The following is a 16,758-nucleotide window of genomic DNA, read 5'->3' as shown; positions in this document are numbered from 1 at the left end:
CTCTTGGAGGAGATGTGACCTTCGTAATGCTTTGAAGATGGGGAGAGGGATGGTCTGGTGTATGTGGCGGGGTAAGGGGAAGATGTGGGAAAAGGGGCGGCGGCAAAAGAGATGAGATCGGAGCCCAGTGAGTAAGCTGGCACTCGAGGAACGGAGTGTGAGCAGACTAGCCTGTAGTAGGAGATTAAATGGGTGAGCTAGGATGGGGCAAGCTGATGGCTTTGCTTTAAAGCCAAGGGTAAGGCGTTTCCGTTTGATGGAGAGGTGGATGGGCAACCACTACAGGGTCTTGAGGAGTGGGGAGACGCGAACTGAACGTTTTTCTTGATGAATGATTTGTGCAGCAGAGTGAAGTGTGGATTGGAGTGGGGAGAGACAGGAGGCCTGGAGGTCACAGCGAGGAGGCAGAGGCAGAAGTCGAGGCGGGATAGGAGAAGTGCTTGGATCAGTATGGTAGCAGATTGGTTGGAGAGGAAAGGGCGGATTTTAGTAATGTCGCGAAGGTAGAACGGGCAGGATTTGGTGACGGATCGAATGTGTGGGTGGAATGAGAGAGATGAGTCTAGGACAATGACAAGGTTATGGGCTTGTGAGGTAAGGAGGATAGTGGTGTTGTCTACAGAGATAGGACATGGGGAGGACAAGGTGGAAAGATAAGGAGCTCAGTCTTGGACATGTTTAATTTGAGGGGTCAGTGTAAGTAGATATGTCTTGAAAGCAGCCTGACACACAGTAAACGCTTACAAATACCACAATTATTATTGTTATTTCTAGGAGGAAATGCGAGATTGCAGGAAAGGAGAGCGATCAGGGCTGGATATGTACATTTGGGAATCATCGGCATAGAGATGTTAATTGAAGCCATGGGAGCAAATGCAGTTTCCAAGGGAGTGGGTGTAGAGGGAGAGTTGAAGGGGACCTAGAAATAAACCTTGAGGGATCCCCTACTGTCACAGGGTGGGAGGCAGAGGACCCCACGAAAGAGGCCAAGAAAGAGCAGTCAGAGAAATAAGAGGTGAACCAAGAGAGGATAGTGTCTGTTCAGCCAAGGTTGGATAACGTTCAAGGAGAAGGGGCGGTCTGCAGTGTCAAAGGCGGCTGAAGGGTCCAGGATGGAGTAGAGGCCGTCAGATTGGGCGAGAAGAAGGTCAGTGGCTACCTTAGAGGGACTGTTCCTGTGGAAAGAAGGGGGAGGAAGCCAGGTCCTAGGGGATCTAGGAGAGAATTGGAGGCTAGGAAGTGGAGGCAGTGGGTGTAAACAACTCTGTCCAAGAAGTTTGGAGAGAAATGGCAGGAGGGAGATGGGACCATAACTGGAGGGAGCCATGGGGTTACGGGAGGGATTTTTTAGGATAGGGGAGACATAAACATGTTTGAAAGCAGTGGAGAAGAACCCTGTAGAAAGTGAACAGTTGAAGTCTAGGAGGGAAGAAGGAAGGGGGCAACTGCCGGTGGTAGTGGTGGTAGTAATAGTAATAATTCCATCAGCTTTGAGACATTCAGGAAGCAGCATGGCCTCTTGGATAGAGCACAGGCTAGGAAGTCAAAAGGACCTGGGTTCTAATGCCGGCTCTGCTGTGTGACCTAGGGCAAGTCATTTCCTTCTCTGGGCTTCAGTTACCTCATCTGTAAAATGGGGATTTAAACTGTGATCCCCATGTGGAACATGAACTGTGTCCAACCTGATTACCCTGTATCTACCCCAGCCCTTAGAACAGTGTGTGGCACATAGCAAGCACTAAACAAATACCATAAACAACCACCAAAGTATTTAATTGGCTTTCTCTCTCTCCTACCTTATCTCGCTGATCTCCTCCTACAACTCAGCCCCCACACTCCCCTCCTCTAATAGCAACCTACTTTCTGTACCTCCATCTCTTCTGTCTCTCCATCAACTCCTCCCCTACATCCTCCCTCAGGCTTGGAATTCCCTCCCCCTTCGTATCTGACAGTCCACCACTTGTCCCCACCTTCAAACTCCTCCTAAAATCACATTTCCTCCCTGACTAATCAATCAATAAATGAGTTGTATTTATTGAGCGCTCCCTGAGCAATGTATAGAGCACAGTACTAAGCAGTTGGGAGAGTGCAGTTCAACAGAGTTGGTAGACGTGTCCTCTGCCCAAAATGAGCCAGAACGTTTGGCTGTAGAGAAGAAGCTAATTCAGTAGTAATTATTGAGCGCTTACTCTGTGCAAAGCACTGCACGAAGCGCTTGGGAGAGTCCAATACAATGGTGTCGCACTCTCCGGCCCTGTGGATGCTTTTGCTAAATAGTCACATTTGGTTCCCAGAAGAGTCTTATGTGGTTCCCAAGTCAGGGAGTCCCGAGCTATCGATGTCTAATTTAGACTTTAAGCTCCTTATTATTACTATTATTATGGTATTTGTTAAGCGCTTACTATGTACCAAGCACTGTTCTAAGCGGTGGGGTAGATATAGGGTAATCAAGTTGTCCCACGTGGGGCTCACCGTTTTAATCCCCATTTTACCGAGGAGGTAACTGAGGCACAGAGAAGTGAAGTGGCTTGCCCAAGGTCAAACAGCAGACGATTGGCAGGGCAGGGAATGTGCCCGTTATATTGTAGTCTCCCAAGCAATTAGTGCATAGCGCTCTGCACACAGTAAGCGCTCGATAAGTACGGTTGCCTGACTGACTGGCTAGGTGGAACTCAGGACCTCTAGCACCTCCAGACAACAGTGGCCATTGAGACTCCTGAGCCACTCAGAAGGATGAATTCCTCCAAAAGAAACCACTCAGGATGAATTCTTTCAGCATTGAATTGCCAAAAAAGCACTTTTAAATAATCACACATAACGTTAGCTACCCCTTGAACCATTGAGAAAACAACGGGAAATGTCGCCAGATCTTTCCTGTGTGGACCGAACCACCTAGACTAAGCCCCGTTTTTCCTGATCTCCCACTCCCTTCTTTGTCACCCTGACTTGCCCCCTTTAATAATAATATAGCATTTATTAAGCGCTTACTATGTGCCAAGCACTGTTCTAAATGCTGGGGAGGTTACATGGTGATCAGGTCATCCCACATGGGGCTCACAGTCTTAATCCCCATTTTACAGATGAGGGAACTGAGGCACAGAGAAGTGAAGTGAGCCCACTGTGAGCCCACTGTTGGGTAGGGACCGTCTCTATATGTTGCCAACTTGTACTTCCCAAGCGCTTAGTACAGTGCTCTGCACACAGTAAGCGCTCAATAAATATGATTGATTGATTGATTGAAGTGACCTGTCCAAAGACACGCAGCTGGCAATTGGCAGAGCCGGGATTTGAACCCATGACCTCTGACTCCAAAGCCCGTTCTCTTTCCACTAAGCCACGCTGCTTCTCCCCCCCGTCCCTCCCTCCCAGCCCCACGGCACTCATGTGCATATCTGAAATTGTATTTATTTGTGCTGATGTCTGTTTATTTGTATCGATGTGCTGTCTCCCCTCCTCTAGACTGTGAGCTCGTTGTGGGCAAGGATTGTCACTGGTATTGTTCTTTCCTAGACACTTACTACAGTGCTCTGCACACAGTAAGCGCTTGATAAATGCAATTGAATGAATGAATGGTGGCAGAGGAGGACATCCCAGATAGGGAGACCCACCTCACTCTGGACAGGGAATGTGTCAGTCAGTCAATCCCCATTTTACAGATGAGGTAACTGAGGCACAGAGAAGTGAAGTGACTTACCCAACTTACCCAAGATCACACAGCGGACAAGTGGAAGAGGCAGGATTAGAACTGATTCCCAGGCTCAAGTTCTTTCCACTAGCCCACGTTGCTTCCCATAGCGACATGTCTACCCAACTCTGTTGTGTTGTACTCTCCCAACCGCTTACTACAGGGCTCTGCACACAGTGAGCGCTCAATAAATACCCTTGATTGATAGATTGGTTCTCTAACAGGCCCTGGACTTGGGTGGAAAGAACGTGTTATTCTAAGAGTGAAGTTCCTGATATTTTAGGATCTAGAGGCGTAGAAGTGTGAGGAGGTTCAAAGGGACAAAGTATTGACTGGTTTTTTGAGGGTTCGTTTTTTGTTTTGTTTTGTGGTGTTAGGCACTTACTATGTGCCGGGCACAGTACTAAGCACTGGGGTAAATATCATCATCATCATCAATCGTATTTATTGAGCAGACAAATGGGGAGCCCACTGTTGGGTAGGGACTGTCTCTATGTGTTGCCAATTTGTACTTCCCAAGCGCTTAGTACAGTGCTCTGCGCATAGTAAGCGCTCAATAAATACGATTGATGATGATGATGGGGAAGCCAAGATGAGAACTCAGGTGTCTAACTCCCAGGCTTGTTCTCTTTCCATTAAGCCACATTGCTTCTTAAAAATAATAATTGTGGTGCTTAAGTTCATTCATTCAATTGTATTTATTGAGCACTTAGTGTGTGCAGAGCACTGTACTAAGCGCTTGGGAAGTTCCTGATATTTTAGGATCTAGAGACATAGAAGTGTGAGGAGGTTCAAAGGGACAAAGTATTGACTGTTTTTTTGAGGGTTTGTTTTTTGTTTTGTTTTGTGGTATTAAGCACTTACTATGTGCCAGGCACAGTACTAAGCACTGGGGTAAATATCATCATCATCATCATCAATCGTATTTATTGAGCGCTTACTGTGTGCAGAGCACTGTACTAAGCACTTGGGAAGTCCAAGTTGGCAACATATAGAGACAGTCCCTACCCAACAGTGGGCTCACAGTCTAAAAAGGGGAGACAGAGAACAAAACCAAACATACTAACAAAATAAAATAAATAGTAAATACAAGCTAATCAGGTTGGATGCAGCCAATGTCTCCCATGGGGCTCACCGTCTCAATCCCCATTTTTCAGATGAGATAACTGAGGCACCGAGAAGTGAAGTGACATGCCCAGGGTCACACAGTAGACAAGTGGGGAAGCCAAGATGAGAACTCAGGTGTCTGACTCCCAGGCTTGTTCTCTTTCCATTAAGCCACATTGCTTCTCAAAAATAATAATTATGGTGCTTAAGTTCATTCATTCAATCATATTTATTGAGTGCTTACTGTGTGCAGAGCACTGTACTAAGCACTTGGGAAGTTCAAGCTGGCAACATATAGAGACAGTCTAGAAGGGGGAAACAGACAACGAAACAAAACATATTAACAAAATAAAATAAATAGAAAAAATATGGACAAATAAAATAAATTCATTCATTCAATCGCATTTATTGAGTGCTTACTGTGTGCAGAGCACTGCACTAAGCGCTTGGGAAGTCCAAGCTGGCAACATATAGAGACGGTCTAGAAGGGGGAGACAGACAACGAAAGAAAACATATTAACAAAATAAAATAGATAGAATAAATATGGACAAAAACAATAAATAAATTCAGTCATTCATTAAGTGCTTCCTATGTGCCAAGCACTGCACTAAGCAGTGAGGTACAAGATAATCAGGTCCCACATGAGGTTTGCAGTCTAAGTAGGACAGGCTTGGGAGTACTAAGCGCTTAGTACAGTGCTCTGCACACAGTAAGCGCTCAATAAATACGATTGATTGATTGATTGATTGAGTCAGAGGTCATGGGTTCTAATCCCGGCTCTGCCGCTTATCAGCTGTGTGACTTTGGGCAAGTCGCTTAACTTCTCTGGGCCTCAGTTACCTCATCTGTAAAATGGGGATTAAGACTGTGAGTCCCACGTGGGACAACCTGATCACCTTGTAACCTCCCCAGTGCTTAGAACAGTGCTTTGCACAGAGTAAGCGCTTAATAAATGCCATTATTATTATTATTATTATTATTATTATTATTATTATTGTTCTCTGCGCCTCAGTTATCTCATCTGTAAAATGGGGAATAAGACTGTGAGCCCCATGTGGGACAACCTGATTACCTTGTATCTACCCCAGCGCTTAGAACAGTGCTTGGCACGTAGTAAGAGCGTAACAAATACCATTATCCTCAAGTAGGAGAGAGAACAGGTATTGAATCCCCATTTTGCAGACGAGGGAACTGAAGCACAGGGAAGGTAAGTGACTTGCCCGAGGTCACAGAGCAGACAAGTGGTAAAGCCAGTATTAGAACTCAGGACCTCTAATTTCCAGGCCCTGGTTCATTCATTCAATTTTATTTATTGTGCGCTTCTTTCCACTAGGCCACGGTGCTTCCCAATGTGGTCTAAAGAGCGTTCCTGTCTTTTCTCCCTCCTCCTTCTGAGACAGTTATTCTTCCGCCCTCCCCCTCGTGGAGTGGGTAGAACCGGAATCTGCTTAATGGGCTCCTCAGCATTAAGTATAGATCTTGATGATGGAAGATAATCCATCATCAATAATCCATCATCATCATGATCATCATCCATCATCATCATCATCCATCCATCGTCAAATAATCCATCATCATCCCACTTTGGGGAAATCCGTAGCAGGAAGCCAGATATCCGGTTTTGAGGGTCTTCTCTGTAGTGCATGACTTCAATCAATCAATCAATCAATAGTATTTATTGCCTGTGCTTATTGTGTGCAGAGCACTGAACTAAGCTCTTGGGCGAGTACAATACAGGCACGTTCTCGTCCACAAGGAGCTTACAGTCTAGTGAGGGAGACTGACGTTAATATAACTTGATTCAAATGCACACCTGTCGTGCTGAAGGTGCAGGTGTCCGTGGTTTGGGGATGAATTCATTCATTCATTCATTCAATCGTATTTATTGAGCGCTTACTGTGTGCAGAGCACTGTACTAACTGCTTGGGAAGTACAAGTCGGGAACATCTACAGACGGTCCCTACCCAGCAACAGGCTCACAGTCTAGAAGGGGGAGACAGGCAACAAAACAAGTAATAATAATAATAATGATAGCATTTATTAAGCACTTACTATGTGCAAAGCACTGTTCTAAGTGCTGGGGTGGATACAAGGTAATCAGGTTGTCGCCCATGGGGCTCCCAGTCTTAGCCCTCATTTTACCGATGAGGTCACTGAGGCCCAGAGAAGTGAAGTGACTTAACAATAATAATAATGATGGCATTGATTAAGCACTTACTATGTGCAAAGCACTGTTCTAAGCGCTGGGGTGGATACAAGGTAATCAGGTTGTCCCACGGGGGGCTCACAGTCTTCATCCCCATTTTCCAGATGAGGTCACTGAGGCCCAGAGAAGTGAAGTGACTTGCCCACAGTTGCACAGCTGACGGTTTTTTCTTTTTCAATGGCACTTATTAAGCGCTTCCACATCCAAATTGCTGGTGCGGAGGAAGAATTTAAACGCTAAACATTTGATCTGGACCCCACCCTCAGCGCTTCTGTAGTATCCGTAATTAATATTTTACGGTCTCTCTCCCCGGCTAGGCTGTAAACTCGTTGTGGGCAGGGAGTGTGTCTTCCAACTCAATTGCATGGCACCCTTCCAAGTGCTTTTCATTCATTCATTCATTCAATCGTATTTATTGAGCGCTTACTGGGTGCAGAGCACTGGACTAAGCGCTTGGGAAGTACAGATAGGCAACACGTAGAGACGGTCCCTACCCAACGACGGGCTCACAGTCTGGCAGGGGAAGACAGACAACAAAACAAAACAAGTGGGGTCAATACCATCAGAATAAATAGAATTATAGCTATATACACATCATTAATAAAATAAATACAGTAATAAATATGTACAAATATACACAAGTGATGTGGGGAGGGGAAGGGGAAGGGCGGGGGGGCGATGGGGAGGGGAGGAGGAGAGGAAAAGGGGCACAGTGCTCTGCAAGCAATAAGATCTCCATAAATGTCATTGATTGATTGAGTCATGGCTGGGGTAAAGAGCTTAGTACACTGCCCAGCGCTTAGTATAATGCCTGGCACACTTGGGAGTCAGAGGTTGTGGGGTCTAATCCCGGCTCTGCCACTTGTCAGCTGTGTGACTTTGGGCAAGTCACTTCACTTCTCTGTGCCTCAGTTCCCTCATCTGGAAAATAGGGATTAAGACTGTGAGCCCCACGTGGGACAACCTTGATTACCTTGTATCCCCCCCACCCCCGGTGCTTAGAACAGTGCTTGGCACATAGTAAGCGCTTAACAAAAACCAACATTATTATTATTATTAACAAATACCATGATTATTAAAGAGCATCAACCAGAGGACAGAGAGAGACTCCTATTTAAGAGCTGGTGAAATAATAATGATAATAATAATGATGGCATTTATTAAGCGCTTACTATGTGCAAAGCACTGTTCTAAGCGCTGGGGTGGATACAAGGTGATCAGTTTGTCCCACGGGGAGAATAAAAAATAGAGAATCTGGTCTAAAAAATAGCAAACTTAGTTTGGTTCCCCAATTTAAGCTAGGAAGACTTCTCTCTGGGGGAAGACTTCTTGAGCCTGCAGAGTTCATTGTGTGTTCATATTTCCAACTGCTTAGCACAGCGTTCCAGTATTTCCGACTAGAGAGAGAGGCAGTGACTGGATATGACTTGACCCAGAAATGTACTACACTGTAAACACTTTAAAAGAGTTAGTCGTAGTAATACCAGTAATGACATTTATTAAGGACTTACGATGTGTAAAACCCTTGGGCAAAATAGAATGAAATCGATTCAGACATGGTCCCTGCCTCACAAGCTAGAGGTGAGGATGGAAAAAAAAAACAACAGGAAAGAGTAACAAAGTAAATTAAACAAACTCTGAAAGGAAGAACACCAGTTCATTTCTGCTGATAAGGAAAGGTCTCAGGTTCCCCCTGCTTTGGTCCCAAACCGCTTTAAAGCAGCACATGGGCCCAGGAGTCAGAAGGATCTGGGTTCTGATCCTGGTTGTGCCACGCGTCTGCTGTGTGACCTTGGACAAGTCACTTCACTTCCCTGGACCTCAGTTCCTTCATCTGTAAAATGGGCACTGTGAGCCCCACTTGGGACAGGGACTGTGTCCAACCTGATTGACTTGGATCTACCCTTTTAGACATCCCCCTTTTAGACTGTGAGCCCACTGTTGGGTAGGGACTGTCTCTATATGTTGCCAGCTTGTACTTCCCAAGCGCTTAGTACAGTGCTCTGCACAAAGTAAGCGCTCAATAAATACGATTGATTGATTGATTGATTACCCCAGCACTTAGAACAGTGCTTGGCACATAGTAATTACTTAAAGACCATTAGAACAAAACAAAACAAAATAATAATAATAACAGTGATATTTGTTAAGTGCTTACTATGTGCCAAGCACTGTTCTAAGCACTGTGGGGGGCTACAAGGTGATTAGGTTGTCCCACTTGGGGCTCACAATTTTAATCCCCATTTTACAGATGAGGTAACTGAGGCACAGAGAAGTTAAGTGGCTTGCCCAAGGTCACACAGCTGACAAGTGGCGGAGCTGGGATTCGAACCCATGACCTCTGACTCCCAAGCCCTCACTCTTTCCACTGAGCCACGCTGCTTCCCCCGAGCACTTAATTAAGCCCTGAGGTAGATACAAGTTAATCAGGTTGGAGACAGTTCCTGTCCCATGTGGGGCTCACAGTCTTAATCCCTATTTTATAGATGAGGCCACCGAGGCCCAGAAAAGTGAAGTGACTCGTCCAAGGTCACACAGCAGACAGGTGGCGGAGCCGGGATTAGAACCCAGGACTTTCTGACTCCCAGATTCATTCAAGCATATTTATTGAGCGCTTACTGTGTGCAGAGCACTGTACTAAGCGCTTGGGAAGTACAAGTTGGCAACATCTAGAGATGGTCCCTACCCAACAGTGGGCTCACAGTCTAGAAGGGGGAGACAGACAACAAAACAAAACATATAAACCAAATAAACTAAATAGAATAAATATGTACAAGTAAAATAAATAGAGTAATAAATATGTACAAATAAATATACATATATACAGGTGCTGTGGGGAGGGGAAAGGGGTAGGGCCAGGGGGATGGGGAGGGGGATCCATACTCTTGTCCACTTAGCTGAGCAGCTGCTCTAGAACTTGCTCTGCCCCTGTCTACTGTGTGGCCTTGGGCAAGTCACTTAAACTTCCCATGCCTCAGTTTCCCCATGTGTAAAATATATATGATGGTATTTATTAAGCGCTTACTATGTGCAAAGCCCTGTTCTAAGCACTGGGGAGGTTACAAGGTGATCAGGTTGTCCCACCGGGGGGCTCACAGTCTTAATCCCCATTTTACAGATGAGGTAACTGAGGCCAGAGAAGTTAAGTGACTTGCCCAAAGTCACACAGCTGACAATTGCCAGAGCCGGGATTTGAACCCATGACCTCTGACTCCAAAGCCCGTGCTCTTTCCACTGAGCCATGCTGCTTCTCGTGTAAAATAAGGTAAAATGAGCATAATACCTAAAAGTACCCCACAGGGGAATTGTGTGGGTTAAATTGAGATAAGCAGTAAAAGGTCCTTTGGCAGTAAAGACACTAAGGTACTAATAATAATATTAATAGCATTTATTAAGCACTTACTAACGCTGGGGAGGTTACAAGGTGATGAGGTTGTCCCATGGAGGGCTCACAGTCTTCATCCCCATTTTACAAGTGAGGGAACTGAGGCCCAGAGAAGTGAAGTGACTTGCCCAAAGTCACACAGCTGACGAGTGGCGGAGCCGGGATTTGAATCCATGACCTCTGACTCCAAAGCCCGGGCTCTTTCCACTGATCCACGCTGCTTCTATTAAGCACTTAAGCACTGAGAAGCAGCGTAGACTATTGGAAAGAGCCCTGGCTTGGGAATCAGAGGACCTGATTCTAATCCCAATTCCACCCCTTACCCGCTGTGTGACCTTGGGCAAGTCACTTAAATTCTCTGTGCCTCGTTTCCTTGTCTGTGAAATGGGCATCCCTGATCCTTGTTCTCCCTCCTACTTAGACTGTGAGCCCATGTGGGACAGGGACTGTGTCTGACATGATTAATTTATAATCAAAACCCGGCTCCGACACATAGTAAATGTGTCTCCCCATTTTAGACTCTGTCTCCCCCTTTTCGACTGTGAGCCCACTGTTGGGTAGGGACTGTCTCTATATGTTGCCAATTTGTACTTCCCAAGTGCTTAGTTCAGTGCTCTGCACATAGTAAGCGCTCAATAAATACGATTGATGATGATGATGATAGTAAATGCTTAACTAATACCGCAATTATTATTAATAATAATGGCATTTGTTAAGCGCTTAACAAATACTGCAATTATTATTAATAATAATGGCATTTGTAAAGCACTTACTATATGCCAAGCACTGTTCTAAACGCTGGGGGGGATACAAGGTAATCAGGTTGTCCCACATAGGGCTCACAGTCTTAATCCCCATTTTCCAGATGAGGTAACTGAGGCCCAGAGAAGTGAAGTGATTTGCCCAAAGTCACACAGCTGACAGTGGCAGAGCCAGGATTAGAACCCATGACCTCTGACTCTTTCCACTGAGCCATGCTGCTTCTCATAATTAATTCAAATAATAATAATTATTATTTATTATTAGTAGTAGAGCAGTGCTCTGCATACAGTATATTCTCAAGCAACACCATTAATTGAAAGAAGTAAGAAGAATTTACTTAGTACAAAGGAGCAGCATGGCTTAGTGGTTAGAGCGTGGACGTGGGAGTCGGAAGGGCCTGGATTCTAGACTGAAGGCTTGTTGTGGGCAGGGAAGTGTCTGTTTATTGTTATATTGTACTCTCCCAAGCACTTAGTACAGTGCTTTGCACACAGTAAGCGCTCAGTATTCATTCATCCATTACCTCTCCCCCTTTTAGACTGTGAGCCCACTGTTGGGTAGAGACTGTCTCTATATGTTGCCAACTTGTACTTCCCAAGCGCGTAGCACAGTGTTCTGCACACAGTAAGCGCTCAATAAATAAAATTGAATGAATGATTGATTGACTGATTCATTTAATCGTATTTATTAAGCGCTCACTGTGTGCTTGGAAGGTACAATTCAGCAACAGAGGCAATCCGTACCCAACAACGGGCTCACAGTCTAGAAGGGGGAGACAGACAACGAAACGAAACAAGTGGACAGGTTGCCAGCTGCGTGACTTTGGGCAAGTCACTTCTCTGTGCCTCAGTTACCTCATCTCTAAAATGGGGATAAAGACTGTGAGCCCCCCCGTGGGACAACCTGACCACCTTATAATATAATAATGATGGCATTTATTAAGCGCTTACTATGTGTAAAGCACTGTTCTAAGCGCTGGGGAGGTTACAAGGTGATCAGGTTGTCCCACGGGGGGGCCTCACAGTCTTCATCCCCATTTTACAGATGAGGGAACTGAGGCACAGAGAAGTGAAGTGACTGGCCCAAAGTCACACAGCTGACAAGTGCCGGAGCTGGGATTTGAACCCATGACCTCTGACTCCAAAGCCCATGCTCTTTCCACTGAACCATGCTGCTTCAACCTCCCCAGTGCTTAGAACAGTGCTTTGCATATAGTAAGTGCTTAATAAATGCCATCATTATTATTGTTATTATTATCAATACCATCAAAATAGTAAATACGATGGAATGAATTAATGAATAATCCCGGCTCTGCCACTTGTCTGCTGGGTGACCTTGGGCAAGTCGCTTCACTTCTCTGTACGCGTTACCTCATCCATCAAACGGGAATCAAGACTGTGAGCCCAATGTGGTATAGGGACTGTGTCCAACTTAATGATGATGGCATTGGAGTCAGTGGTCATGGGTTCAAAACCCGGCTCCGCCAATTGTCAGCTGTGTGACTTTGGGCAAGTCACTTAACTTCTCTGTGCCTCAGTTACCTCATCTGTAAAATGGGGGTTGACTGTGAGCCCCCTGTGGGACAACCTGATCACCTTGTAACCTCCCCAGCGCTTAGAACAGTGCTTTGCACATAGTAAGTGCTTAATAAATGCCATTATTATTATTATCATTATGTATTAAGCGATTTGATTTACTTTATCTACCCCAGTGCTTAGTACAGTGTCTGGCATATAGTAGCAGTGTCTGGCATAGAGAAGCAGCATGGCTCAGTGGAACGAGCACAGGCTTTGGAGTCAGAGGTCATGGGTTCAAATCCCAGCTCCGCCAATTGTCAGCTGTGTGGCTTTGGGCAAGTCACTTCACTTCTCTGTGAAGTCTCTTCCAGACTGTGAGCCCACTGTTGGGTAGGGACTGTCTCTATATGTTGCCAACTTGTACTTCCTAAGTGCTTAGTACAGTGCTCTGCACACAGTAAGCGCTCAATAAATACGATTGATTGATTCTCTGTGCCTCAGTTCCCTCATCTGTAAAATGGGAGTGAAGACTGTGAGCCCCACGTGGGACAACCTGGTCACCTTGTATCCTCCCCAACCCTTAGAATGGTGCTTGGCACACAGTAAGCGCTTAACAAATGCCATCATTATTATGATTATATAGTAAGTGCTTAACAGCTACCAAAAAAAAAAATGGCACCTAACAAATACACAAATAAATAAACTTAGAGGTCATTGAAGGAAAAAAATGATTTGAGTGTTACTTCTTGGCCTCTTTCAGGATGTGGTGGACACACACCCTGGTCTGACGTTCCTGAAGGATGCACCAGAATTCCATTCCCGTTACATCACCACGGTAAGTTGGCCTCTCTGCTTCGTACACGATCGAATCGCCGTTAAAACCCACCCTCGCCAAGGCCGTCTCTTTGAGACGAGCTTTCCGCTCCTTGTGAAAAAAGTGGGAAGAAGATGAACGCTGAGAGAGAATGAATCGTTTATTTTATTTAAGCCTGTTCCATTTGTTTTAAATGGCCAAGTACTCTAAGCGGTCCCTCGCCTACCAAGTTAATGCGAAGTCCATTTGAAGTGTAGCCAACAGTGAACTTTGAATTTCCAACGAAGAGTCTCTCCCTAGTTTGCCAGTGAATAATCTCACCCAATTAATGCCCATATGGCAGAGAGCAGAGCCAGTTAGGTAGAAATAAAATCAAATTCCCTATTCTTATTCTAGGCCCTTAATAGGTGGGTCGCATATTGTGCCCTGAATATTAGTATTTAACCACACTCTCAGGCCAAGGTAGAGCAAAAGATAGACTGACATTTTCCACAAAAATCCCCCGCTCTGCTCCCTGAGAATTAAATAATAATAATAATGATAATAATGGCATTTATTAAGCGCTTACTACATGCAAAGCAGTGTTCTAAGCGCTGGGGAGGTTACAGGGTGATCAGGTTGTCCTACGGGGGGCTCACAGTCTTCATCCCCATTTTACAGATGAGGGAACTGAGGCTCAGAGAAGTGAAGTGACTTGCCCAAAGTCACCCCCCTTCCTCTCTCCCTCCTCCCCTCCCTCCTTCCCCTCCCCACAGCACCTGTATATATGTATATATGTTTGTACATATGCATTACTCTATTTATTTTACTTGTACATATTTATTCTATTCATTTTATTTTGTTAATATGTTTTGTCCTGTCCTCTGTCTCCCCCTTCTAGACGGTGAGCCCGCCGTTGGGTAGGGACCGTCTCTATATGTTGCCAACTTGTACTTCCCAAGCGCCCTGCACACAGTAAGCGCTCAATAAATATGATTGAATGAATGATTGAAAAGTGGCAGAGCCGGGATTTGAACCCATGACCTCTGACTCCAAAGCCCGGGCTCCTCCCACTGAGCCACGCTGCTGCTTTTAGTCCAAAATAGAGCCAAAGATCGACTGCCATTTTCCACAAAAATCCCCCGCTCCGCTCCCTGAGAATTAAATCTGGATATGATTGTGGAAAGCAGTTTCTAAGGAAACCTGAGGCCCAACAGCATTAAGAATTTATGGGTCATAACCTGCTTTTTGTTTTCCCCTGAAGATGATCGGTTATATCCAACACCCACTGTGGAGCATAAATAATTACTTACTCCACGCTGAGGACTCCGTTTCACCACTTGGGAAGCCGCATGGCTTAGTGGGTAGCGCACAGAGCTGGGATTCAGAAGGTCATGGGTTCTAATCCTGTTTTTGCCACTTGCCTGCTGGGTGACTTTGGGCAAGGCACTTCTCTGAGCCTCAGTTCCTTCATCTGTAACATGTTATGTTGCCAACTTGTACTTCCCAAGCGCTTAGCCCTGAGGTAGATACAAGTTAATCAGGTTGGAGACAGTTCCTGGCCCACATGGGGCTCACAGTCTTAATCCCCATTCTATAGATGAGGCCACCGAGGCCCAGAAAAGTGAAGTGACTCATCCAAGGTCATCCAGCAGACAAGTGGCAGAGGCAGGGTTAGAACCCAGGACTTTTTGACTCCCAGATTCATTCAGTCGTCTTTATTGAGCTCTTACTGTGTGCAGAACACTGTACTAAGCGCTTGGGAAGTCCAAGTTGGCAACATCTAGAGACAGTCCCTACCCAACAGCGGGCTCACAGTCTAGAAGGGGGAGACAGACAACAAAACAAAACATATAAACCAAATAAAATAAATAGAATAAATCTGTACAAGTAAAATAGAGTAATAACCTCCCCAGCACTTAGAACAGTGCTTTGCACATAGTAGCACTTAAAAAATGCCATCATTATTATTATTATTATTATTTATTGAGCATTTGCTGTGTGCAAAGCACTGTACTAAGCACTTGGAAGAGTACAATGCAATAATAGATGCATTCCCTGCCCACAGTGAGCTTAGTCTAGAGGGGGAGACAGACAATATAAATAACTAAATTACGGATATGGACATAAGTGCTATGCGGCTGGGATGGTGGGGGGATGAATAAAGAGAGCAAGTCAGGGCGATGAAGAAGGGAGTGGGAGAAGAGGAAAGGGGGGGCTTAGTCAGGGAAGGCCTCCTGGAGGAGATGGGCCTTCAATAAGGCTTTGAAGCGGGGGAGAGTCTCTGTACGTCGGATTTGAGGAGGGAGGGCATTCCAGACTGGAGGCAGGACGTGGGCCGGCGGCAAAATAGATGAGATCAAGGTACAGTGAGAAGGTTAGCATTAGAGGAGTGCTGTGTGCAAAGCATCGTACTAAGCATTTGGGAGAGTACAACGTAACAATAATCAGACACGTTCCCTGCCTTCAGTGAGCTTGCAGTCTACCAGTCAGCAAACTAAAGCTAGCTCCAATCCAAACAGGAAGAGCCTGTCTACACTTTCATCTGGTTCCTTTCAGTAGGGAACTTGTACATATTTACTATCCTATTTATTTTCATCAATCGTGTTTATTGAGCGCTTACTATGTACAGAGCACTGTACTAAGCGCTTAATTTTGTTAATGATGTGCATCTAGCTTTACTTCCATTTATTCTGATGACCTGACACCTGGCCACATGTTTCTTTTTGTTGTCTGTCTCCCCCTTCTAGACTGCGAGCCCGTTGTTGGGTAGGGACCGTCTCTCTATGTTGCCGACTTGTACTTCCCAAGTGCTTAGTACAGTGCTCTGCCCACAGTAAGCGCCCAATAAATACGATTGAATGAATGAATGACTATGGGTAAGGACGTCTGTATATGTTGCCGACTTGTACTTCCCAAGCTCTTAGTACAGTGCTCTGCCCACAGTAAGCGCTCAATAAATACGATTGAATGAATGAATGAACATGGGACCTGCCACCTTTGAAGTCTTCTGGTCTTTTCTTTTCCAGACATAATGTTCTGAGGAACCAGGCCCCGCTGTCTCCCAGAGATGGCAGAGGGGGTCTTTCCCCTCCTTAGCTTTCTCAGTCACCGTTCGAATCTTGTCAGGAGCCACTAAAGAAGCAGTTCTTTTTTCTGGACAGTGGGGGTCATGTTTTAATACAGAAACTCATCGGTTTAATCATCATCATCATCATCAATCGTATTTATTGAGCGCTTACTATGTGCAGAGCACTGTACTAAGTGCTTGGGAAGTACAAATTGGCAACATATAGAGACAG

At 45.3% G+C, this 16,758-nt stretch overlaps 1 protein-coding gene across 3 annotated transcripts in view; it reads left to right on the top strand.

Moving 5' to 3' along the window:
• PPP2R3A (protein phosphatase 2 regulatory subunit B''alpha) overlaps nt 1-16,758 on the top strand; it is a 140,192-nt gene that overhangs the window by 54,950 nt on the left and 68,484 nt on the right. For all 3 annotated transcript variants that reach the window (XM_038749836.1, XM_038749842.1, XM_038749841.1), the window contains exon 5: nt 13,424-13,498. In XM_038749836.1, the coding sequence (XP_038605764.1) occupies nt 13,424-13,498 (75 nt within the window). The remainder of the gene's footprint in view (nt 1-13,423; nt 13,499-16,758) is intronic.

The sequence above is a fragment of the Tachyglossus aculeatus genome, chromosome 1 (genome assembly GCF_015852505.1).
Source record: "Tachyglossus aculeatus isolate mTacAcu1 chromosome 1, mTacAcu1.pri, whole genome shotgun sequence".
Classification (NCBI taxonomy): Eukaryota; Metazoa; Chordata; class Mammalia; order Monotremata; family Tachyglossidae; genus Tachyglossus; species Tachyglossus aculeatus.
The sequence above is the reverse complement of the archived record's forward strand: the minus strand, read 5'-3'. Positions and strand labels throughout refer to the sequence as shown.